The sequence below is a fragment of the Hakea prostrata genome, chromosome 9 (assembly GCF_041222555.1).
Source record: "Hakea prostrata isolate BN-2017 chromosome 9, UWA_Hpros_2, whole genome shotgun sequence".
NCBI classification, from domain to species: domain Eukaryota; kingdom Viridiplantae; phylum Streptophyta; class Magnoliopsida; order Proteales; family Proteaceae; genus Hakea; species Hakea prostrata.
The window spans coordinates 8579926-8607664 of record NC_142608.1 but is presented as its reverse complement, the minus strand read 5'-3'; the positions used below and the strand labels follow the sequence as shown (position 1 = coordinate 8607664).

At 36.3% G+C, this 27739-nt stretch overlaps 1 protein-coding gene, 1 non-coding gene and 1 pseudogene across 2 annotated transcripts; 2 read left to right on the top strand and 1 right to left on the bottom strand.

Moving 5' to 3' along the window:
* The first annotated feature begins 10118 nt into the window (after positions 1–10118).
* LOC149004500 (sugar carrier protein C-like) lies at positions 10119–12110 on the top strand (annotated as a pseudogene).
* An 8864-nt stretch (positions 12111–20974) lies between these two features.
* On the bottom strand, positions 20975–21517 carry LOC149004499 (uncharacterized). Its single transcript, XM_089135670.1, has one exon. It carries the CDS (start codon positions 21515–21517, stop codon positions 20975–20977), a length of 543 nt encoding a protein of 180 aa, XP_088991796.1.
* A 1151-nt stretch (positions 21518–22668) lies between these two features.
* On the top strand, positions 22669–22774 carry LOC149004498 (small nucleolar RNA R71). The gene has a single exon (XR_016170081.1). It is a non-coding gene; the product is annotated as a small nucleolar RNA R71 (small nucleolar RNA).
* Positions 22775–27739: the final 4965 nt, after the last annotated feature.

Below are 27739 nucleotides of genomic sequence, written 5' to 3'. Positions count from 1 at the left end.
CAACATGTCAGGTGGTGTCGCTTACCACCGACACGGCGACACCAATCACCTGTCGAACCTTGGTTACAAGTCCACAACACATTAAGTTGTCACTTGTCATGGTTGTCAAATAGTCAAATATTAACTTTTAATGCTCACAAGTCCCACCACAAGTCCACAACACACTATCTTTTACGTGTCTCTTGTTTTTAATGGTGTTTCCACTTTAAAGCTTTCATGAATGATCGTTGGAATCCCACCGAAACCTAGAACACACTATCTTTTACATGTCTCTTGTTTTTAATGGTGTTTCCACTTTCTATTTCAAAAGCTTTCATGAATAATCATTGGAATCCCACTTGAAACCCGGGTCGAATGTCGCCAACATTTGGGGGTTTCAGGTATCGATAGCCATCGACACCCTTTGTGTCGGCGATATTTCATACTATCACCATAACTGGGGTAAGGGGTACAATCATCCTTCTCAAACTATCACCATGGCTGTGGTTTAGGTCACCACTCTCTCGCCACACCATTGGCATGAGAACTAGCACGTGTCAAGGATAAGCCTAACTCAAGTGCAAGTCAACTACCAGTCACATCATTCTAGGTCCGGATACCTCCTCCCCCCCCCCATGCTTCTCGCTTTCTTGGTTTAGTATCCTTCCTTATTTAGAGTCAACGTATCATTCTTGGACTACATCTTCCCTTAACCCTATTGCTCATCCACATATAATGGGCGGGAAGCTCTCGTGTTCCCCTTATGCTTCTCACCTTCTTGGGCACCCATGAGCCCAAGCCTATTATATGCAACCTTACCAATGAAAGCCCCCCACAACAATGTTGTGTCCCGCATGTTTCTCGCACTCTTAGGCTCCCACCAACCAAATACCGCTGTCACTTTACATCAATACCCGCACGGATAAGGTCATGATATGACAGGTACCTAACCATATTCTTCTAGACCTCCAAGTCATGGCAAACAGCCGCTGTTATCCCAAGCCAAGACTACCAATCTAGTATTCCCCAATTCATAGTCACAACAACAAAAAATTCCCAAAGAAGTAAAAGGTTTAAATCAACATTCACAATCCAAAATCCAATTCAAGTCCATAATAATCATTTTGTATTCTATAATTTCAGAACATAATCATCATTCCTAATAGTAGCATTCCAAAAGTCTTATAACAACAGCATGTATATCAATATGCAAGTTTCAAATCAAATAAGAAAGCGACAATGGTTATGTGCAAGCAAATGTCCTCACTTTGCTATTGATTGGCAACTTCGGAATGACACCGAAAGGGCAAGTTCATGCTTCCCAAAAAGTCCTAATAACATGTTGGTTCAAGGTTAGAAATAACCTTAGAGGTCCTATATCAAAAAGGGAAACAAAAACCAACACCGCAAGGAGTGGTTGGTCAAGTGGGTTGCTTGGGGGTGACTAGGACAAATCGACCAGGGCAACCAACCACCATTCGAGTAAGGACAAAATTGACTAGGAATGACCGAAGGCTTCAAAATTGGGTTCTAAACTGTGAAATCCTTAAAAGTCCTAACGTGATAACTCGACGTTTCATGTTCGCGAACTTGAGTGACTGGTAGAAGGCAATTTCAAACCATCCGAGTTGGGCTTGAAAGTTTAGAAAATCAAACCTATAGACTTTGATGAACAAGAAGAAGTCTCGACCACCCTAGTTGATTTCAAGAAGAGGGAGAAAGTTAGTCTAGAAGACATAAAAAGTAAAGTTTTTGCATGCACGAAAAACCTATGCTAGAGGACTTTAATGCCAAAGTAAAATATACTATTGATTAGGAAATGTTTAGAGGTTCCTACCCTATGAAGCCTTGTTACAATCGGCATTTTTAAGAAGAAGATAGAGGCCATGATTGGAACCGTTCCACAGCTTTGATCAACTGCCCTTTGCCCGCATTGTTAATTTCTGAAATTGGGGTTTAAAACCCTATTTTATGACTCTCTAACCTCATAAACGAGATTTTTTTATGTGTTTGGAGGCTGAGCTCATAAGAGAGGAGAAGAGGAAATATTTTGGAGAGATTCTTGTACGATTGGAGGTGTTGAACTGCGAATCGAAAGGGTAAGCGCGTGTTGAGGTAAGAATGTTCTAAAACCCTCTTTCAAGTGTTCTTCTTAATATTTTGATGGATTGTTGGCTTTATGGATGAGATTGGTGAGTCTCGGGTTGAATGGAATGACTGATCTTACTCCCCATTGTGTTTTCCAACCCCATTGAGCGATTCATGCTATCCCTTCATTTTTAGACCAATTCATCCTTTTTAAAATGCTCGTGGGCGACTCTCTGAAAACCAAATTGGGGCTTTTGAGTTGGAGACTAGTTTGGGTGTTTGGAAGGTGTTCTTAGGACATGTATGGTATGCTATTGAAGCCCAAAAAGTTTGAATTTTGAAATAGGGCAAGAAATTTGAATTTTAAAATAGGGCAAGAAAATGCCTTTTGGTTTTGAGCCAATGGGCAGTCGACTAGGTAAGTGACCAGCCCTATCCATCCGGTCCCTTTTGGGTGAGATGAATTTGATTCCTATGATGCTTAGTCTTGTTCCCAAACTTAAATCTAATTTAACCCGTTTGTTTTTTAGGTTGTTTGTGAGTTGTTTGCACACTTTAATTGTGGAATTCTTGAGCTTTGAGAGTTTAACTTGTCCTTAATGGTGAGGGATACATTTTCATATATCATATGTAATTAACTTGATTGTATTGCTTGTTATTATATGGTGATGAAAAGCATTTCATATATTGAGCAGTCAATTTGATTATAATTCTTGTAATTATGAATGTGAAATATCTTTGTATGAATTACATGGGACTTTGCACGGAAAAATGATAAGGTGATATTTTATGTTTATTTTTTATTCAACTCATTTTCAAATTATGGTTGTGAATGTGATATATTGGGAATTGAGTGATAATGCATTACATGTATATTAACCCAGGGGTTGTGGGTTCAACCATGCCCTTGGTGTCTTCACATTCATTTAGTCCTTTATGTGCATGTAGGTGTCTAGATGCATGGCTTGAGTACCATTTTTACATGCTACTACTCATTCGGTATGGGTATTGAAGCCGAGTGACCTGTGATAGCAGTGGAAGGGTCTTGTGGATCCAACATAGGTATCTAGTCCGTGAGGAGACACATGCCCACTATTATCATGCAATGGTAATTTTGCATATGTGGAGGATTTGGATTCGTGGTCGTCCAACGGGAGGTAACTAGTTTGTGAGGAGACACGAGAGCATCCACCAAAGCATATGTATACCATCATAGGGTTACGAGATAGTTAGTCCAACAGACCAACAGAGGTAGCCAATCCATGAGGAGTAACATTCTTGGGTGGGAAACGACTTGGACCAACATAGGTAGCCAATCCATGAGGAAAGGTATATGGACCACATATAGTATGAAATGTAGTTGACTTGTATTGGGCTAGACTTATTCCTGACATGCTCCAGTACTCATACCAATGGTGTGGTGAGAGAGTGATGACCTAATCCCCAACCATGGTATGTTCTGACCGCACCCTATATCGTGGGAACCCTAGAAAAGTAGCTAGTCCATGAGGGATCGAGTGTCGCCCTAATTTCCAATATGGGAAATAAGGTCGATAATTAGCCCAAGAATCGATTTCCCTTTAGTAGTGAACCAATCATGATACAATAGACCAATAATTTTATAACATTAAACTTGAAGAATTCAAAATATTTAATCAGCGAAAATTTATTTTTAAACTGTAATAAATTGAAACATTTTCATTATTCTAAAATTTTCAAAATAAAGGGTTTCGACTATTACATTTATCAAATAAAAAAATTTCATCACCAATACATAATTATTCAAAGATAAATAAAAGCATATTTTATATCCCGAACAAATAATATATGAGAAAGGTTCATTAGTAAGATGGGCTTCCTCTGCCTCACAACCCAATTCCTCAAGGTCATGCTCTACACATTCACCATCTGGAGAAAAATATTGGGTAAATTTTGAAAAACTTAGCAAAATTAAAACCAATAAGGTATCGACATGTTTGAAACGTATTGAAATAATATAAAAAAATACAATTAGATGCAATAAATAATATAATAATGTTATTGCACAAAATCATTATTTATCTTATTTGGAAACAATGCATTGCCCTATGTTGATACATCGCTTGCACACATTATACAACCTTGACATATGTATTGCTCCAAAATTTGAGATTCAGCACATCATACCCATGCCATTACATGGCTTGCGCATGTTATACAGCCCCTGATATGTGTGGTTCCCCCGAGTATATATCTTAGATTTTTTTAATATGAAGGGATGAAGGTTGATCCACGTCGTTCGTGGGTCACTGCGTGCGTTATACAAACCTATCAACCCATCCAATTCTCTATCGACCATGATAAATGGAAAAGTTAATGTCTTGTTCTTTTTATAATGCAATATGCAATGTAATGTGTTAAGGAAACCTAGAGGGGGTGAATAAGTTGCAACTAATGGATTTGCCTAATTTTTCGGTTTAATTTCAAATACAAGATAAATTGTAAATTTCAATGAGATTAAAGTAATGCAATCAACCACAAGACAAATATTTTATAGTGGTTTTACATTGCAAGTCTACGTCCACTCCTCTCTTGGCTCCAAGAAAATGTTCCACTAGTGATTCTCTTTCAATACAATGGATCTCTTACAATATATGTTCAATATGACAAGAGCACCCTTTAAAATCTTTGTTCTAAATAAGGCAAAAGCACCATTTACAATCTTTGTTCTAAGTAGGGTAAGAATACCCTCTACCAATTCTAATCAACTTAGACTAGAATTGAGCAACAACACAATGTTGGAGATGAAAGATATTACCTAACAAGGGGTGTGACACTTTACCCCTTGTGTGAGTGTGATGCAATGATGAATGAATGCTTCAAAGGAAGGGATGCACCACTAATGAAGTACCAATTGCCTTCAATCACTTCAAGCCTCACTCCAATGAGCTTGCTTAACAACTTTGGAATGTCCTTCAAAGTTGAGTGAAGTTGGAAGGTAACTAATCAATGTTTGTTCACAAATTGAGAGTTTGAGAGGTTCAAGGTTGTAATAACTCAATAGACAAGGTAAAAGCTCTCAAATGGGGGGGGGGGTGTTTGGGCTTATAAAGATGGCATTCAATTGCTTGGCCCAACCTCCCAACGGATAGAAATTTTCTTTCAGTTTTCAATCTAGGATGAACGTCCATTTGAATAAGTCGGAACTCTGTCTCAAAAGTTAGTAGTTAAAACTAGTCGTTGGGCTTAAGCTATACCGGACGTACGACCATCTGGACCAAATAGATGTCTTGACCTTTACTTGGGCTTGAGCATCTCGTGAGTTCGGTCCACTTGCTTTTGTATTAATCGACAATCACAACTTAATATAGGCATTAGTAATTCGTGTTTGTTATCATCAAAACTAATGGAGGCTGATGTGCAATGCTGACATGGCATTTCCCAAACACAATGTAATTCTAAGTCTTTATATTCATAGAAATTTATAGACATTTAGTAATCATATCAAAGCATAATATGTGAAACGAGATAAAATTCAATTCATACTAAAAACACAATGATTCAAATTTAACAATCAAGATCAAGATGATATATGTTGGGGTAATTGTATTACAAATTCTACAAAACACAAAAAATGAAAATGCAATACAATTGAAAGATGAAGAACCTTAGTCAATTCGGAGAGCTCGATGTTGCAATCAAACGAACCACAAATCAATGAGGTTGAGTCACACCTTGAGTGCTGTCTTTAAGGTAATTGATGCACCCTACTACCAAGGATTCTTTGCACCGCCTACTCCAAGATAAAACAACCTCCAATTAGAAGATGAGGTAGTTCTTCTAGTCCTTTCAAGGAGCCAAAAGCTAGAGCACAACACTTAGACAACTCAAAGAAAGAAATGAACCTTGTAAAACAAACAATGTGAGTCTGAGGAGTGTCTCTATTACACACCACATGCAAGGAAGGGTTGGGTTTATATAGGCCCAAACCACACCTTACACCCCTTGAGATTCTCAAGGCAATGAATTGGGTCATTGAATCACAATGACTCACCTCCTCACTAGGGGAGAATCAATTCTCCACTAATGGAGAATCAATGGGCTTGTCCCTCCTCTACTAATGTGAATAAACCACATTGACCTAACTTCCCCACTACTTGGAGAAGTAACTCTCATATTCACTTATTTTGAATGAATTGGATTTAATCCATTCAAAAATCTTAACCCCACTCATGGTAATGGTCATGAAGTTGAAATGAGAATCGAAGGTCAAGAGTTAGAATTTTAGTAAATTCCACCCTTTAAATAAGCCCACCACATAACCATGATCAAGACCTTTTCATGAAAAGCCTCATAACCAAGGTCATGAAGGGCCTCCTTTACTCATAGGTGCCTCATTACCACCCTTACCTCATGGGTCCCACACACTAACAAAACAATTAAATAAAAGAAATGCAAAAACTAATTTTGAAACTAAATATAGATTTTAATAAAAAAAAACCTAACAATATATCATGTTTCAAACTATAAACAATATCTTAATTACAATCGAGATCGAGATAAAATATAGGGTTTCAAACTTGTAGATGTAATGTAGGGTCTTCACTAGCAATATAGATTAAATTAAAGACAACAACTCAAACATATGAATATAGTATGAGATTATCACTTGCAATTGAGATTAAATAAAAGACAACAAATCAAACATGTAGATATATTGCGGGATTTGCAATATATATCCAATGATACAATGGTTAAAATTAGTAGATATACTTGAAGGATTCTCACATGCAATATAGATCAAGATGAAATACAATGTTTCAAACTGTAGATAATATGAGGGATTCTCACTTACCTTTCTAATGGATTTGTAATTAAAATATAAAAACCAGACGACACTTCGCCAACCAAATAACAACTACTAAATTCTCTCTCACTCTCTCTCTCTCTCTCTCTCTCTCTCTCTCTCTCTCTCTCTCTCAATTCTCCCCATCATAAGATTAAGTCCACCTCTATTTATACTAAAAAAAAAAAAAAAATTGAGATACAACAACAACAACAACAACAACAAGCCTTGTCCCAACAAATGCAATAATAAATAAAACAATATTAATGATTAAGTTTTAGTAATACTAATATATATTAAAGTATATGATGTTAATATTGTAATAAGCATTTAGTTAACATTCTTATAGTTTATTAATTTGATAATAATGGATTAAAATTTGTTCCTAGTTTTGGTTTGCTTTCTTTCCCTCTTTCTCTTCTAAGATGAAGTTTTGTTTCTATTAAAACAATCAATATAATTCATTAATGGCTTTAAATTCATTATACTAATATATTAGAATTACTTAATGATTTCATAATTATTAACTTAATATATTTAATTAAGTGTCAGTATAATGGGTAAATTACTTTATTCATTTTTTTTAAATTCTTCTTTTTAATTTAATTCATAAATTTTCTTAGAAATTAGCAATAATAATGTTAATAATAATTTAAATCACATTATATTATATTGAACATAAAAATATTACTATATAAATGTAGTCGGGCTATAATTTAAGGTAAATGCCAAAAATACCCTTAATAAAAATCTAGAGGTATTACCCAAAGTGATAAGACTTCCCGAGAGGAGCCTGGTGTTACGACTTAATGCATGTTTGCCATAGAAACTAACACTTGTTAGAATATAAGGGGCATGCTTGTATAATACATCGAGTGCATTTCATTTATATTCATATTTCATATTTGAACTCTTTTATAGGTTATGAAAACTCCATCATTTTAGAGTATGCATCACCGACCTAGCCTTATGACATCCCGCAGGCAAAGATGTAAAGACCCATGGAGACGCGTGTCCATACTTGAACCTGCTCATACGATGCTCGGTCATTTTTAGTGCCATTGATTATTTTAGAGATGTGGTAGAACTTGACTAGGATTGTGTAACTATCTTTTGAGAAATAGAAGCATTAAACTAAATTCTTTTAAACCTTTCTTGATAATTTTGAGACTTCCACTTTGTTTGACTCTAACTTTTCTTTTTTAACTCCGATTATGACTTTGTTTATCTTTTTGGATGACTGTAATAACTCTAACAATTGGTACCTTCTTTTTCTTTTTCTCTTTGGACTATGACATATTGTATTGTAGTTATGGATTGGCCGTGAACCTAGATCCCGTAGTGTGCATCATCCCCACGAGTATTCGGGTAAGTTCGGATTCGGCTGTGTGGGGTGTGACATAAACTACTCCAAAATGCATAGAAAATTTTGAAATAATACTATAACATGGACCAACATAGTTTAAACATCAATCAACGCAAATCAATCCTAGGTTAGGTCTTTTCCGAAATCAATCTCGAAGAACACGGTGAACTAAAATGAATGGGGATCGACTCTAGGGTAAAGTTAACTCAAAAGTATCATTTTATGCTACTTCAAACAAAGATTTCTTTATCGAGATACAAGTCGAGTAACTTTGGCTTGGTAAAGATGCGAAACAATGATGTGTCAAAATTATTAGAATTAATGATATTTGCATCAAAATAAATTTGGGTTACAAGATGACTCTTAAGATGAGAGACAGATTCCGGATTTTAGATTGAATCTTATTTCAGTTGGAAAACTTGATGATGAAGGGTATGAGTCACAATTTATGAGTTAGAGTGTGAAAATTGAAGAAGGGCTCTCTTATAATGGAAAAAGGCAAAACGTGTCACTCTCTTTATTGAGTTGAAGTGCAATTATTCAAATTGTGACCTAAATACTACCTTGAAAGACTCTACATCATATTTGTGGTATCACTGACCTAGACACATGAGTGAGTGAGAAAGGTTTAAAAATTTTGTCAAGAAGAAATTCAATTTTCAGTCTTAGGTATCTATCTAACCCCTTGTGGTCAATGTTTAGTTAGCAAGCAACATCGATTATCTTTCTCACTTGTTAAGTCAAAAATAAATAAATAAATAATAAAATAAAATAAAATAAATTCTTGAATTGATTCGTTCAGATGTATGTGGTCTCATGAAGACCAAAACCTTGCTGGTGGATTGTATCTTATTACTGTTGTTGATGATGCATCCTAGAATGTTTGGAGCTTTGTTATGAAAAATGAAAATCAAATGCTTAGAATTTTTGAAGCAAATGCATCCAAAGAGATAAAGGTAGTGAATATAGTAGTCCATTTGAGAAGCATGACAGTTGACATGAACAAATTATTTCAAGAACTTTTCAACATAATGATGTAACTAAAAGGATGAAGTGCATTAATTATGAAAATAATTAGATGTATACTCTCATATGCAAGGTTATCAAAATATTATTGAGGAGAAGCTATGAATACAATGATGTACTTGATAAATTTATCTCCATTAGTTCTCTTGAATGAAGATGGTCTTCAAAAGGTTTGGAGTGACAAAGATGCTTCTTATGACCACTTAAAGGTATTTAATTACGAGGCCTTTATACATATTTTAAAAGATGAGAGGACCAAGCTTGATGATAAAATCAAGTAATGCATTTTCTTAGGATATGGTGATGACAAATTTGAATATTAGTTTTGAGATCCTATTGAAAAATAATTGGTAATAAGTAAAGATGTAATATTAAGAGAAAATCAAACTTTTTGAGGTTGTAAATGAGTTTCTTGATTAATAAGCATCGGTCCCCATTGACCTTAAATAAAGAAACCTGGTGATTGGGAGTAGATAAAGACAACTTAGAGGGGCAGTTTGTAATTATGGGGGAAGTTGAGTCAGCCACAGAAAGATACCTTCTCAACCAATCAAATTCGGAATTATCCTATTAGACAGCTAAGCACGTGAAATTCTCGTTTCACTATAAACAGAGTTCCTCATCTGTTGATAACTTGACTTCACCAGCTCGTCTTTGCGATTCAGTATAAATTGAGGTCCTAATCTTTCATTTCTTCTTCACCAACTCGTCTCTGCGTTTTCCTCTGTTTTCCAGTTTCAACAAGTCTTATTCGTTTTTTCCGGTTTTGTTTCTTGTGCAAAACCGTTGATTTCATTCTCTGAGAAGCTCTGCGAGTAAAGAAGGAAAGCGATCATGGCGGGAGGTGTGGTTATGTCCACCACCGGTGGAGGCAAGGACTACCCTGGTAGGCTCACCACGTACGTCATCTTGGCCTGTATCATTGCCGCTTCCGGTGGTCTAATTTTCGGTTACGATATCGGTATTTCTGGTAAGGATCTCCGAGATCGCAGGCAATATCATGATTAATGCTAGTTCTATGAGTGTTTTTGATTCTCTTTTCGGTTCATTTTTCTGATCTGTGGAGGATTTCTTGTGTTTTTAGGTGGAGTAACGTCTATGGACTCATTTCTCCAAAAATTCTTCCCTTCTGTGTTCGTAAAGGAGCATAATGATCACTCCACAAATCAGTACTGTAAATTTGACAGTGAGACTCTCACACTGTTTACATCCTCACTGTACCTCGCTGCTTTGGTGGCCTCGCTTTTCGCTTCTACCGTCACGAGAAAACTTGGTCGCAAGGTATCCATGTTTATCGGAGGTTTGGTTTTCTTTGCCGGAGCTGTTATCAATGCTGCTGCTGTGAACATCGCGATGCTTATCATTGGACGTATTCTACTGGGTATTGGTGTTGGATTTGCTAATCAGGTGAATGTATAGATTTATTGGATCTTTTGTTCCCTGCTGCACTCACTGTTTTTGGTTTACATGTCTGAGATAATCAATCATCTTCTTCTACAACTCAGTGTTTTTCCTTTTTGCCTCCTATTAAATAAGTTCGCAGCTTGATTTAAATCTTTTATGCGATTAATGGCTGGAATTTGAGTAACTGAATAACAAATTTCCTTTTACAGTCTGTGCCACTGTACCTCTCCGAGATGGCTCCTCACAAGTTTCGTGGTGCTCTCAACATCGGGTTTCAACTTGCAATCACTCTTGGCATCCTCTTCGCTAACCTGATTAATTACTTCACGGCTAAGATTGAAGGAGGTTGGGGTTGGCGCGTGAGCACGGGCGGTGTGTTGTCCTCGCCGCCATCATCACCATTGGAGCCATTTTCCTTCCAGACACCCCGAACTCCCTTATTGAGAGATCCTCAGCTGAGGTAGCCAAACAGAAGCTCCAACATATCCGTGGTACTCCGGATGTGGACGATGAGTTTGAAGATTTGGTGGCTGCTAACGAGGCATCAAAAAAGGTGGAACACCCATGGAGAAATATCTTGCAGCCCAAATACAGACCTCACCTTACCATGGCCATAATGATCCCCTTTTTCCAGCCAAGTCACCGGAATCAATGTCATCATGTTTTATGCTCCAAAGTCTTGTTCAAGACAATTGGGTTTGGAGATAATGCGTCCCTTATGTCTCCAGGGTGATCACCGGTTTGGTTAATGTGATTGCCACATTCGTGTCCGTTTCGTTGGTTGATAACCGGGGTAGAAGAAAGCTCTTCCCGGAAGGCGGAATCCAAATGTTCATCTGCCAGGTAATTAAACTAGATCTCAATGTTGAGATTAATTTCTCTGTAAATTACTGATTATACCTAATAATGTTAATCAACCTTAAATTGTCAATCTATTGTATGCAGATTGCGGTAGCAATTCTGATAGGGATGAAATTCGGAGTGACCGGCGTATCGGATCATCTGTCCAAGGGATATGCCATTATTGTTGTGTTGTTCATCTGCATTTATGTAGCTGGGTTCGCCTGGTCATGGGGTCCCTTGGGATGGCTGGTGCCAAGTGAGATATTCCCATTGGAGATCAGGTCAGCAGCACAGAGTATCAATGTTGCAGTCAACATGACTTTCACCTTCATAATAGCACAGGTGTTCTTGGCGATGTTGTGCCACTTCAAATACGGGCTCTTCTTATTCTTTGCTGCTTGGGTCTTTGTTATGACTATCTTCATCTACTTCTTGCTGCCGGAGACCAAGGGAGTACCCATTGAAGAGATGTCACGAGTGTGGAAGCGACACTGGTACTGGGGCAAATACATCGCTGATGAAGATGTGATTGGTGGTTTTGAGTTGGAGAAAGGTCCACAAGTTAAGAATGTTGACTGATTAATTTCAACGGTTTTTTCAGGATACATTCACAGAGTTTCAATTGTTCAATTTTCTTCTATCATGGAATGTCAGATATATTGATGTATATTAGTTTAATTATACCGTTGTATTTTGAAAATTAGCCCAATTTTTTCTTTTTGGGGTATAATGTAGTAATAAAATGAATTTTTTGGTTTTAAGTCAGAGAAAACTATAATCAATAGGGTCTGCCTTATGTTGTATCTTGTGATGCACCCTATTGAAACTTGGAAAGAATGCCATATCATGTGTTGTAGCCGTTCAATTTACATTTTTTTCGTGCAAGACGCGGGTTGTGGGATTTCTTGATCCTCATCTTATGACAACCAAAAAATAAGCTTTAAAAGATACTAATTAAAGCCTCAAATGGGTTGGCTTTCAATAAACCTAATGAGAGTCTTCTATTATTGGATTCAAAATCTTAGGGTGGCGATTACCAAAAAAAAAAAAATTCTTAGGGTGGAAAAATCATGTTGGACCCCATGATTTTGATTACATATTTATATGGACCGCTGAGGAATAAATGAGTTCCTAAACTTTCTTAATGTTTTATTTTTAATATATTGTACTTAAAATTTGACAAAGAAAGAAGGAGAATCCAGCGAATGTGGGTGGTCATCCGCAGGGGAAGGGCAGTGGTGGTTGCCGGTAGGGGAGGCGATGATGGCCAGCAGAAGAGGGGTGGGGGCAGTGGTGGTTGCTGGTTGGGGAAGGCGGTGGTTGCCGGCAGTGGAGGGATGGTCACGGTTGCGATGTGAGGTTTCTGACAGGTTCTCCCTTCACCCCTTAACCTTTCATCCACGTAAAATCTTTGACAGTTAAAATGGATAACCTGTATTTTTTTTTAACTTGATCAAGATAGATATTGTACAATTTAGCTCACTTAAATGAACAACAAGAAAATAGAGGCCCATTTAACCGAGCACCCCGAAAAAATATAAAAAAAAACTCTTATTATTTTGATTCTCTTAGGGCTTGTTTGGTTACATGAGTCTGGAGATTTCAAATATCTAGAGATTTCAAATCTATAGATTTCAAGTCTATGGAGTTATAATTTATAAAATTAGATGTTTGGTTGTGGAATGAAATTTGTGGATTCATCCTAAAAAACTATTTGATCGACGTGATTTTTGTGAATGTGCGAATGTATAGTTTTTTTGAAATCTCTGGATTTCACCCCTTACCCATAAATTTGTAGATTCACGTTTTTAGTGTAAAAATGTGAATCTCTAGATTTCATGAATCTAGAGATTTTTACAACCAAACGGGTATAATTCTCAGATTCATGAATCCAGAGATTTGAAATCTCTGAATTCATGTAACCAAATTAAAAGGCCCTTAAAGCATCCATCCTCTTTTCTCTTACTTTGGGTGGCCACTTGGGCTTCAGCCTCTATTTTGGATTTTTGCATAATTGAGAGCCAATATGGTTTGGTGTTAAGGCCATCAACTTCAAGTCTTGTCTATTGCTCCTGCCATGTTCTCTTAATCTAAAACCTCTTAAAAAATATTAAAAACACTATTAATGTCATCAGGTTTGTCTCTTGTTCCGAAGCTAAATCTTCTTATAATTTTATATATTTTTTTGAATATACAGACGATTATTAAGAGAAGAAGAGAGAGATACATTTGAGGTATAAAGTTGAAATTTTCAACTTCCGTGGTTAAAGGTTAAAATTTTCAGACTTACCTTAAAGTTAGATTGGGCCAGTCTTTTCTTGCGGCAGTTTGCCTGTTGCCAGTTAGGATTTCGCAACGTTTTCAAGAATAAATCAAATAGTTGTAAGAAAAATTGTAGGGATATATATATGTACATATGAAATTTTATTTTTACATCTAAAGGTTTAAAATTTTCAGAATTTACAAAATCAAGTCTCTAACTTTACCCCACTCAATTCCCTAACTTATCAAACCCTATATGCTCTTCTGCTCCACCTTTTCCTCTAACAATCGTTCCACCACCTCCACCACCATCATCGTTCCACAATATGGCTGCTATGTGTTACTGGCAATGTAAAGCGATGAGAATTCGAGGGAAACCTTAATGTCCAAATCGAAAGGGTATCATCTCTTGATCAAGCAACGGATTCATACAAGGGTAAAAGCACCTGGGAATAAAAGAAAACTAATATCAAAGTAAAGAAATTTCTATAAATAATACTAGAAATTACTTCTACACTAATTATCAATGACAAAATTCCCCAGCAATGGCACCAAAAACTTGTTGCTTGTATCTAAAGATGCTACGCAAGTGCACGTGTTACAATCAAATAATATATATTAAGTAGAATATTGATCCCACGGAGAATTTTATTTTTAACTTTCAATGTAAAAGTAAAACTGATTTAAACAAGATTGATTTGTGATTGATGAACTAAATAAACAAATGACAAGTAATTAAATTGAGAGCCTAAATGAAAAATGTTTAATAGAAGGACCTTTAATGAATGATATGAGTGTTGGGAATCAATTTCCCCTCCCCTAAATTTATAATGTAGATACTATAGCACAAAGTATATCAAAAACCTGTAACAAAATGACATAATGGTATTTTCCAATCCACATAAGCATTAGCATCCTAATTCGAAATCTTCATATTCCTATGGACAAATGAAATGAGAATGCAACTTATACCCAATTCCAATCATGGCAGCGTGAGGCAAGTAATTAGTATTCCTACCCAACCTACTAATTAGTTAAAACCAAATGAAAGTTAAATTGACCCAAGCCATTCAGCACTCATCTAGACTTAACCAAAAAAAAGAAGCACTCATCTAGACTCAATTAACTTTCTAGTTAACTGAAATCACAACATTCATTCATGGATGATTAGTCAATAAATGCAATTAATCAATAACTAACATGCTGAATTCATTGATAATAAACTATAATGCAGTAAAACTAAAAAACACTGGGTAATTACAACTTAAAATTCAGGTTCAGGTACTCTTATTATCCCAACACGGTAAGAACTTAGCTCATATCAGAATTCAAAAGCATAGAAATACATATAATCATCAACATTGTTAAGCTAGAGTACAAGAAAATAGAATTATAAAATTGAATAGAAAACTAGGAGATGCAATGCTTCCACATGAGCTCTAGCCTTCTTCTCCAGCAGGTCTCTTTCTCCACCAGCTCTGTTTCTTCTCCACATGAGCTCAGCTCTTCTCTCATTTCCTCTATTCTACTTTTCCCCTCACGTTCCTCTCATTCTTCTTCTTTATTTTTCCCAATTTTCCCCTAATGATAAGGTAGAAATCTGAATTGTAGGATTAGAATGTTCCCTTTTGATATATAGGGCTGCGATTCTTCACGTATTGACAAGAGGAAAGAGGGTTAATCAAATTCAATCTAGGAATATTCTGTTCCATGAGTTCAATCTGGGAATAGCCTTTTTTAGTCATTTTTACGTGAGTTCAATCTAGGAATATTCTGCTCAGTGATGCTACAGCATCCTTACAACAAAGTTGGAAGACATGTTCTTCTTCTCTTATGGGTCTTCACCTACAATGCCAAGAGAAAGAGGGTTAATCAAATTCATCCATTAATTGAAGAGAAATTCATGCATGAATGATATAAAGGACTTTTACAAGACTTAAAATGTTGAGACTCACTAAAACAACATCTAATGACAACTAACACTAAAACAAAGATAAAATACTATTAAATCAAGCTATCTCAAGTATAAAATTATCAAACTTAACTCTATTTCATAGAGTTATCACACCCCCAAAACTTAAGATATTGCTTGACCTTGAGCAATAAAGAAAAATGAAAACACAAAACTAACTGCAAAGGAAATCATTAAGAGACCCAAACTTATTCCTTACGAACTATCTCTTTTTTATTTGTTGTTGTTGTCATCCTGCCTTTTTACGCGAATATCACTTATTTGTGATGAAGATACCCATGTGATGAAGATACCTAGTTACTCAACAAGATTACAACCAAAAGTGCCTTTGCATGCTCATACTCCGGGCCACAGTTGACATCCAAATTACACATGGGTTATATGCATAGTCCTGGTTACTAGGCAGCCCAAAGAGCATTATTCTCTTCTTCCAAATCAACAAGATTACAACCAAAAGTGCCTTTGCATGCTCATACTCCGGGCCACAGTTGACATCAAAATTACACATGGGTTACATGCATATTCTTGGTTACTAGGCGGCCCAAATCAGTGGAGCATTATTCTTGTGGGGACAGGGGGTTCAAACCTCAGTCAATACTCACAATGCACAGAATTCTTGGAACACCCAAATGGGGACCTTTAATATGTACGTCTCAAGGTTCTCATTCAATCAATTTTAAAATCCTAAACTCTTACATTGATATTACTTTTCTCAGGTTCTCCGGAGCTTGAAACATCACTTGGTGCTCAATAATATGACATCACGGAAATGAGTAAATGAAGACATTAGATTATTATAACAGAATTGTGTTAAGATCTCCCAACAAAATCAAATTAAGAGGCACTAACATTCGTATTAACTAATTACCATCCAAATCGCATAACAACATAGATTAACTACACAAGACATTTACACAAAACATCTACTAACATTGCTTCAGCATCAAACAACAGAAACAACAACAGAACAGAATGACACAACAATAAACAAAATAACAAAACCCTGACTCTAAAATGCTGGACAACAACTCACAAATTAGAAGCTAGAACAACATATGCAACATTTAAAGTAAACCACAAAAGAAAGTTAAAGAAAATTAAGAAACTAAGAACCTCTATAAAATAAAGATGACAGGATGACACATGCAATGATTGGAACAGGGCAAAGCTTACCCCCAAACTTAAAATGAGCAATGTCCTCACACCTAAAAAATAATGGAAAAACAAGAAGAAAGATTAGAACAGGACTTCCCTGAACCAGCTACATATTGGCTGCATCATCGGGATTGGTGTCCTCTATGTTGTAGCTAGGCTAGATTGCAACTCGAGCAGCCCTAATATGTAAAATCAACCTAGAATGGAAGATCGTTGCAGCAGGGATGAACCACAGAGAAAAAAATCGAAAGGGGAATGTGGTAGGAAATTAGGGGTTTGGTTAATTAGGTAGGCAAGATAGGTGAAGAATGTTGCAGAGGGCTGGGCAAAGGTAAGTAACGGTGTGCAAATGGAGGTAGAAATGTGGCGGAGCAGAGCAGAGGATGAAAGAGGAGATGCAGAGGAGTCGCAGTTGAGAAGACGCAGGTGCAATTGGGTTTGGGGTTTTTTTGTTTTGGTTGGTTTTGGTGTTAAAAAGGTGGGTTCAATGGTTGGGCGGTTTAAAATGGGTTTGGGTCAGTATGGGTCAGCAATGGTTTAAGATGGGTTTAGAGGTGTGGGAACTATGGGTTAGTTGGGTTCAAGAGATAACCAGGTCGGGTTGAAGTGGTTTATCCTTGTCATGGCGTTGTTGCAGCATCGCTATGGTATCAGTCACAGAATGCATTGTTTACCAGAGAATGCAATTCCCGTAGCGGTTGAACAAAACTTTCCTGCAGTAAAGATAGTGAATTCTCCTGGGTAACTGACGCATGCTCTGTTTATAGTTGACTTGACTGTCCAAGGTTGCAAAACACCTACTCATTCTTTTTGTGTTCCCCACGCTCCCTGCAGATCAAAAATATATATATCATCTAGTCATCTTCCAGATTTACTATCAAGTGAAGAGTAAGATAAAATTGTAAACTACCCACAAACTTTTTTAAACACCTACTTAACTAATAACCAACAACATTACTAAAAACAATGAAATTGGGTTGCCTCCCTTTTCAAGCATCTTGAAAGATGATTGAAGATTTGTCACGCTCCAATGGTGCACCCCAATAATGCTTGATCCGCTCCCCTTTCACCAGAAATTGCCTGTGAGAGATTCCTTCTTACAATTCCACAACTCCATGTGGAAAAACTGTCACTATTGTAAATGGACTTGACCATATGGATTTCAGCTTTCCTGGGAATAGTTTAAGTCTTGAATTGAATAACAGAACTTGTTTGCCTGGTTCAAATACCCTATCCAAGAGTTTTGGATCATGCCATTTCTTAACTCTCTCCTTATAGAGCTTAGCATTCTCATGTGCTTGGAACCTGAATTCATCAAGTTGATGAAGCTGTAGCATTCTCTTTTCACTAGCCAAAGTAGATTCCAGATTGAGTTTCTTAATTGCCTAGTATGCCTTATGCTCTAGTTCCAAGGGTAGATGGCAAGCTTTTCCAAACTCTAATTGATATGGTGACATTCCAAAGGGAGTTTTGTATGCAGTTCGGTAAACCCAAAGGGAGTCATCTAACCTAATAGACCAATCCTTCCTTGTAGGGCAAACTGTTTTCTCCAAAATCAACTTGATATGCCTATTAGTAACTTCAGCTTGTACATTTGTTTGGAGGTGATAGCTTAAGGCAACCTTGTGACGAACCCAATACCTAGACAATAAAGCTCCAAGATACTTGTTGCAAAAATGTGAACCTTCATCACTAATTATGGCTCTTGGTGTACCAAAGCTAGTGAAGATGTTCTTCTTCATAAATTGAATAACCACTTTGGCATCATTGGTTGCACAAGCAATAGGCTCCACCCACTTGGACACATAGTCCACTGCTACTAGGATGTATAGATTGCCATATGAAGGAATAAAAGGCCCCATGAAATCAATTCCCCAAACATCAAACAACTCTACTTCCAATATATTGGTTAAAGGCATTTCATTTCTTCTAGAGATGTTTCCCACTCTTTGGCATCTGTCACATTTTTGGATAAATTGGTGGGAATCTTTGAACATACTTGGCCAATAAAACCCTGATTGCAAGATCTTTGCAACAGTCCTATCACCTTGATAATGTCCACCATATGGGGAGTCATGGCATTTCCTCAATACATCCTCTACCTGTACCTCAGGGATACAACACCTCAACAACTAATCTACACATTGCTTGAATAAGAATGGTTCATCCCAGAAGTACCTTTTGACCTCATGTAAAAATTTCTTCTTTTGTTGAGTATTCATCATAGGAGGTAGAAGTCCACTGGCCAAATAATTAGGAAAATCAGCATACCATGGTGTTTGTGAAAGGGAAACTGCAAAGAGTTGTTTATCAAGGAAGACTTCTTTAGTTTCAAATTCAGCTTCTTGATTTGGATTTTCCAACCGAGACAGATGGTCAGCCACTTGATCTCAGTCCCCTTTCTATCTTTTATCTCCAATTGAACTCTTGAAGCAATAGGATCCATCTAATCAGCCTTGGTTTAGCATCCTTCTTTTGTAACTAATATTTTATAGCTGAATGATCTGTGAACACAATAACCTTTGCTCCCACTTGATAAGCTCTAAATTTGTCAAATGCAAACACAACTACCAAGAGTTCTTTTTCAATGACAGTATAATTCAATTGTGCTCCCGGTAAGGTCCGACTAGCATGATAGATTGAATGGAATACCTTATTCTTACGCTGTCCCAAAACTGCTCCTACAGCCCAATCATTTGCATCACACATGACCTCAAAAGGAATGGACCAATCTGGTGCCATAATAATTGATGTGGAGATTAGCCTCTTTTTCAACTCTAAAAATGCTGTCATACATGCCTCATCAAAGCTGAACTGACTCTCCTTTTCAAGCAAGTTGCATAATGGTTTAGCTATTTGAGAAAAGTCTTTTATGAACCTTCTATAAAACCCAGCATGGTCAAGAAAACTTCTGATCCCTTTCACATTTGATGGTGGTGGCAATTTTTCTATTATACCAACCTTGGCTTTATCAACTTCTAGGCCATGTTTGGAAACCTTATGCTCAAGAACAATCCCTTCCTTAACCATAAAATGACATTTTACCCAATGGAGGACTAGGTTGGTTTCCTCACATCTGTTTAGAACTTTTTCCAAGTTAGTGAGGCATTCAACAAATGTTTCTCCAAAAACTGAAAAATCATCCATACACACCTCAACAAAATTTTCCACCATATCAGTGAAAATAGCCATCATACACTGTTGGATAGTGGCAGCGGCATTACATAGACCAAATGACATTCTTCTAAAGGCAAATGTGCCATAAGGGCAAGTGAAAGTGATCTTATGTAGATCTTTAAGAGCAATGGCTATTTGATTGTAACCGTAGTGTGCATTTAAGAAGCAATAAAACTCTTTTTCAGCCAATCTATCAAGCATTTGATCAATGAAGGGCAGAGGGAATTGATCTTTCCTTGTAGCCTTGTTGAGCAATCTATAGTCCATACATATTCTCCAACCACTCACTATCCTTGTAGGTATCATTTCCTTGTTATCATTCTCCACAATTGTCATTCCTCCTTTCTTGGGGACACACTATACTGGACTCACCCACTTACTGTCTGAAATTGGATACACAACCCCAACATTTAACCATTTAATGATTTCCTTTCTTACCACTTTCTTCATGATTGGATTCAGCCTCCTTTGATGCTCCACAAAATTATTACAACAGTCTTACAGCAGAATTTTATGCATGCATATTGATGGGCTGATTCCCTTGATATCTAATATGGTCCATCCTAATGCTTTGTTGTATTTCTTCAGCACTTTAAGTAGCATATCCTCTTGCTCTACTGTTAGCACTGCTGAAATAATAATAGGGAGTGTCTGGCTTCACCCAAATAAGCATACCGATGGTGTTCTGGAAGAGGTTTCAATTCTAACAAAGGTGGCTCTTCAATAGATGATTTAGGGAAATTAGTATTAACCTCAGATAATACAGGAGGCTCAAATCGACTCCCTCTCAATGTCTCAGCTGGTCTTGCATCTATCCAAGCCATGTATCTACTTGCTTCATCACCTACTTGTGTAATTTTTTATGCCAATGAAAGCTTTAATGGATATGAATGCTCTTTTTCTCAACTTCTTCTAAAACCAGCTCTTCAATAACATCTACAATTGAGCATTGCTCTATATCATCTGGAGATTTCATTGCCTTAAGAACATTGAAAGTGACTTGCTCTCCATTTACCCTCATAGTCAATTCTCCTTTATGCACATCAATCAATGTCTTCCCAGTTGCCAAGAAGGGTCTTCCATAAATGATGTACACATCTCTATCAGCTTCAAAATCAAGAATAATGAAGTCAGCAGGAAAGATAAACTTATCAACTCTTACCAACACATCTTCAATTTTTCCTTTAGGATGAGCTAAAGATCTAGCAGCCAGCTGAAGTGTTACTGTAGTTGGCCTTGCTTCTCCGACACCAAGCTTTTTGAAGATTGACATTGGCATAAGGTTAATGCTTGCTCCAAGATCATAAAAGGCTCTCCCAATATATTTATCTCCAACAGCACAGGGGATGGTGAAACTTTCAAGATCTTTTAATTTTGGAGGAAGCTTGTTCAGTAAAAAGGCACTACTCTCTTGTGTCATGGCCAATGTCTCAAACTCTCCAAATCTCTTTTTCTTTGAAAGGATGTCTTTCATGAATTTCACATAATTTGGCATTTGTTCAAGTGCTTCTACCAATGGTATATTGATGCGAAGCTGCTTTAGAACATCCAAGAATTTCTTGAATTGATGGTCTTGCTGCTGCTTATGAAATCTTTGAGGGAAAGGAGATGGTTTATAGCTATGTTTTTTTGGAGAACTCTGTTGCATTGGTGTTGTAGCCGTGGGTTCAGCACGCTGTTTTGCAGAATCAGAGTGGTCCTTTGGAACAACAACTGTATCTTCCTTCTCCCCTTCTTCTTGGATAGAAATAGGATCCTTCTATTGGCTAGACTTTGAATGAGGTTGCTCTAGAGGTTTTCCACTCCTTAATGAAATAACTTTGCAATGCTCTTTGCCTTTACGCTTAGGATTTTCTGTGTCACTTGGCAATGATCCTTGAGGTCGATTACTTAAAGCACTAGCCAGCTGCCCTACTTGATTCTCTAGATTTCTCAATGAAGATGCTTGACTCTGAATAATTGCATCATTCTTTGCCATATACTCCTTTAATAGAAGCTCTATTGATGATGAAGGTTCTATAGGCTGAGCCTTCACTTACAGTTGAGCACTTGGAAACTGATGAGGTTGAATTTGCATGGAAGATGAACCAACATTTTGCCCTTAAGCATTCCAAGAAAAGTTAGGATGCTACCTCCTACCAATATTATAGCTAGGTGTTGGAATATAGGTTATTAGCTTTTCTGAAATTACCAACATAATAGGCAGATTCTGGGTTGGATGGACAACTATCAAAGAAATGCTCCACACCACAATATGTACAAGAGACTACTGTATTTTATTATGTTTGTACAGCTGTAGCAAGGTTCACTGATTTTAACACACTAGTTAAGAAAGAAACTTGTGCAGTTAAGGTTGTCATTGCATCCAACTCATAAATCCCTACTACTCTCTTATATAGAACAACTCTCTCAACTGGCCATTGATAGTTTTCATTGGCCATTCTCTCCAAAATCTTATAAGCTTCATTGTAAGACTTTGCCAATATAGCCTCATTTGCTGATGCATCCACTATAGACCTAGTTTGACCATTCAAACCATTGTAGAAATTCTCCATTTGAATCTAATGAGGAATTCCATGGTGAGGACATTTACGCAAGAGCTCCTTAAATCTTTCCCATGCCTCATGCAAAGATTTACTACCAATATTTGAAAACTAGTGATATCATTCCTAAGCATGGCATTCTCTGTTGGAGGGAAGTACTTCATCAATAACTTCTCTACTAAATCATTTCATGTAGCTACGGACTATGGAGGTAAAGAGTTCAACCATGCTCTGGTTCTATCCCGCAATGAGTAAGGGAATAGCTTCAATCTCAAGGCTTCTTTGGTTGCTCCAGGTATCTTAAGAGAATCACTTACCTCCATAAAAATTCTAAGATAGAGGTGAGGATCTTCTGTTGGCATCCCACTAAATTGTCCCACAATTTGAAGCATTAGGAACATCACAGGCTTAAGTTCAAAATGTAGTGTTTGAATTTATGGCCTTACTATAGTTGTATTCAGCTCATGCAAAATCGGTACAATATGTGCTCTAATGGCCCTATCTCTATCATCATCCTCAGCTGCCATATTATTCTCATTATTATTCACCTCATTTCTCACTGCTTTAGCCATTGTTTGAACTGCTGCTAAACATCGCTGCTCCTTTCTTCTAGCTCGAAATGTCCTTTTGATTTCAAAGTCAGAGGGTATCAACTCTTGATCAAACAGCAGATTCATACAAGGGTAAAAGCACCTGAGAATAAAAGAAAACTAATACCAATGTAAAAAAGTTTCTGTAAATAAAACTAGAAATTATTTCTACACTAATTATCAATGACAAAATTCCCCGGCAATGGCGCCAAAAACTTGTTGCCTGTATCTAAAGATGCTACGCAAGTGCACATGTCGCAATCAAGTAATATATAGTAAGTAGAGTATCGATCCTACGGAGAATTTTATCTTTAACTTTCAATATAAAAGTAAAATTGATTTAAACAAGATTGATTAACTAAGTAAACAAATGATAGGTAATTAAACTTGAGAACCTAAATGGAAAATATGCAATAGAAAGACCTTTAATGAATGATATGAGTATTGGTAATCAATTTCCCCTCCCCTAAATTTATAATGCATATACTATATCAATACTATAGCACAAAGTATATCAAGAACTTAGAACAAAATGACATAATGGAATTTTCCAATCCACGTATGCATTAGCATCCTAATTCGAAATCTTCATATTCCTATAGACAAATGAAATGAGAATGCAACTTATACCCAATTCCAATCATGGCAACATGAGGCAAGTGAGTTTTCTACCCAACCTACTAATTAGTTAAAACCAAATGAAGGTTAAATTAACCCACGCCATTCAGCAATCATCTAGACTCAATTAACTTTCCAGTTAATTGAAATCACAGTATTCAATCATGAATGATCAGGCAATAAATGAAATTAATCAATAACTAACATGCTGAATTCATTGATAATAGACTATACTGCAGTAAAACAATAGAACACTAGGTAATTACAACTCAAAATATAGGTTCAGGTACTCTTATCATCCCAACACAGTAAGAACTTAGCTCATATCAAAATTCAAAAGCACAAAAATACATATAATCATCAACATCTTTCAGCTAGAGTATAAGAAAATAGAATTATAAAACTGAATATAAAACTAGGAGATGCAATGCTTCCACACGAGCTCCAGCATTCTTCTCCAGCAGGTCTGTTTCTTCTCCACATGAGCTCAGCTCTTCTCTCCTTTCCTCTATTCTACTTTTGACCTCACGTTCTTCTCTTTCTTCCTCTATATTTTCCCCAATTTTCCCCTAATGATAGGGTAGAAATCTGGACTGTAGGATTAGAATGTTCCCTTTTGATATCCAGGGCTGAGATTCTTCACGTATTGACAAGAGGAATGTCCCATTTAGTTAGCCCTTTTTAGTCATTTCTACGTGAGTTCAATCTAGGAATAATCTGCTCCGTGATGCTGCAGCATCTTTACAACAAAGTTAGAAGACATGTTCTTCTTCACTTATGGGTCTTCACCTACAATGCCAAGAGAAAGAGAATTAATCAAATTCAAGCAAGAATGATATAAAGGACCGTTACAAGACTTAAAATGTTAAGACTCACTAAAACAACATCTAATGACAACTAACACTAAACAAAGATAAAATACTCTTAAATCAGAGCTATCTCAAGTATAAAATTACCAAACTTAACTCTATTTTATAGAGTTATCAACTGCCACCTCAAAGATAAAACAACCTCCAACTAGAAAATGAGGTAGTTCTTCTAGTCCCTTCAAGGAGCCAAAAGCTAGAGCACAACACTTAGACAACTCAAGGAAAGAAATGAACTTTGTAAAACAATTAATGTGAGTGTGAGGAGTGTCCCTATTACACACCACATGCAAGGAAGGGTTGGGTTTATAAAGGCCCAAACCACACTTTACGCCCCTTGAGATTCTCAAAGCAATGAATTGGGTCATTGAATCACAATGACTCACCTCCTCACAAGGGGAAGAATTAATTCTCCACTAATGGAGAATCAATGGGCTTGTCCCTCCTTCAGTAATGTGAATAAACCACCTAGACCTAACTTCGATCCCCACTACTTGGAGAAGTAACTCTCATATTCACTTCTTTTGAATGAATTGGATTTAATCCATTTGAAAAACCTTAACCCCATTCATGGTAATGGCCATGAATGGTCATGAAGTTGAAATGATAATCGAAGGTCAAGAGTTAGAATTTGAGTAAATTCCACCCTTCAAGTAAGCCCACCACATCACCATGCATGATCAAGACCTTTAAGACCCATGACCAATGGCATGAAGAGCCTCATAACCAAGGTCATGAAGGGCGGCCTCCTTTACTCATAGGTCCCTCATTACCACCCTTACCGCATGGGTCCCACACACTAACAAAACAAATAAATAAAAGAAATGCAAAAACTAGTTTTGAAACTTAATATAGATTTTAATAAAAAACCTAACAATATATCATGTTTCAAACTATAAACAAGATCTTAATAGAAATCTAGATCAGAATAAAATATAGGGTTTCAAACTTGTATACGTAATTTAGGGTCCTCACTAGCAATATAGATTAAATTAAAGACAACAACTCAAACATGTGAATATAGTAAGAGATTATCACTTGCAATTGAGAAATAAAAGACAACAAATCAAACATGTAGATATATTGCGGGATTTGCAATATAGATCCAATGATACAATGGCTCATATTAGTAGATATACTTGAAGGATTCTCACTTGCAACATAAAAATCAAATATACAATGGCTCAAACTAGTAGATATACTTGAAGGATTCTCACTTGCAATATAGATCAAGATGAAATACAATATTTCAAACTGTAGATAATATGAGGGATTCTCATTTACCTTTCTAATGGATTTGTAATTAAAATATAGAAACTAGCCGACACTTCGTCAGCCAAATAACAGCTACTAAACTCTCTCTCTCTCTCTCTCTCTCTCTCTCTTGAAATGCTCCCCATCGTAAGATTAAGTCCACCTCTATTTATACTAAAAAAAAAATTGAGATACAACAACAACAATAAACCTTGTCCAAACAAATACAATAATAAATAAAACAATATTAATGTTTAAGTTTTAGAAATAATAATATATATTAAAGTATATTAATGATGTTAATATTGTAATAAGCATTTAGTTAACATTCCTATAGTTTATTAATTTGATAATAATGGATAAAATTTGTTCCTAGTTTTGGTTTGCTTTCTTTCCCTCTTTCTCTTCTTAGATGAAGTTTTGTTTCCATTAAAAAAATCAACATACTCATTAATGGTTTTAAATTCATTATACTAATATATTATATTATTATAATTACTTAACAGATTTCATAATTATTAACTTAATATATTTTATTAAGTGTAAGTATAACGGGTAAATTACTTTATTCATTTTTAAAAATTCTTCTTCTTTTTAATTTAATTCATAAATTTTCTTAGAAACTAGCAATAATAATGTTAATAATAATTTAAATCACATTATATTATATGGAACATAAAATATTACGATATAAATATAGTTAGGGCTATAATTTAAGGTAAATGGCAAAAATACCCTCAATAAAAATCTAGGGGTATTACCCAAAGTGATGAGACTTCCCAGAGGAGCCTGGTGTTACGACTTAATGCATGTCTACCATAGAGACTAACACTTGTTAGAATATAAGGGGCATGCTTCTATAATACATCATTGCATTTCATTTACATTCATATTTCATATTTGTTATATGTATTGGATGCATGGTATGTGATTTTGTTGACCTCGTTGAATTCTGTAGAACTCATTGCTCGAAAATATATTTTCTTTGAACTCTTTTACAGGTTATGAAAACTCCATCATTTCGGAGTATGCATCACCGACCTAACCTTATGACATCCTGCGGGCAGAGATGTGGAGACCCATGGAGACGCGTATCCATGCTTGGACTGTTCATACGATGCTCAGTCGTTTTTAGTGTCATTGATTATTTTAGAGACGCGGTAGAACTTGACTAGGATTGTGTAACTATATTTTGGGAATAGAAAGATTAAACTAAATTCTCTTAAACCTTTCTTGATAATTTTGAGACTTCCATTGTTTGACTCTAACTTACATTTTCAACTCCGATTATGACTTTGTTTATCTTTTCGGATGACTATAATAACTTTGATAATTGGTACCTTCTTTTTCTTTTTCTCTTTGGACTATGCCATATTGTATTGTAGTGTTATGGATTGGCCGTGAGCCTAGATCCTGTAGTATGCATCATCCCCACGAGTATTCCTGTAAGTTCGGATTTGGCTGGGTGGGGCGTGGCATAAACTACTCCAAAAATACATAGAAAATTTTGAAATAATACTAGAACATGGACCAACATAGTTTAAACATCAATCAACGCAAAAGAAATGAAAACCTAATGAATCCTAGGTTAGGTCTTTTCCGAAATCAATCTGGAAGAACACGGTGAACTAGAATGAATGGGGATCGACTCTAGGGTAAAGAGAAAAGATGAACTAGGTTAATACAGTAACTAGAAGCCATCTACTAGGTCTAATCAGTAGAGAAATCAATCATGAAAGATAATTAGAAAGAATGGGGATGAGTACTAACC

Bases quoted from the DNA above. Each gene is read 5' to 3' on its own strand.
- LOC149004499 (XM_089135670.1), bottom strand. From the start codon at position 21,517: ATGACACAAGAGAGTAGTGCCTTTTTACTGAACAAGCTTCCTCCAAAA.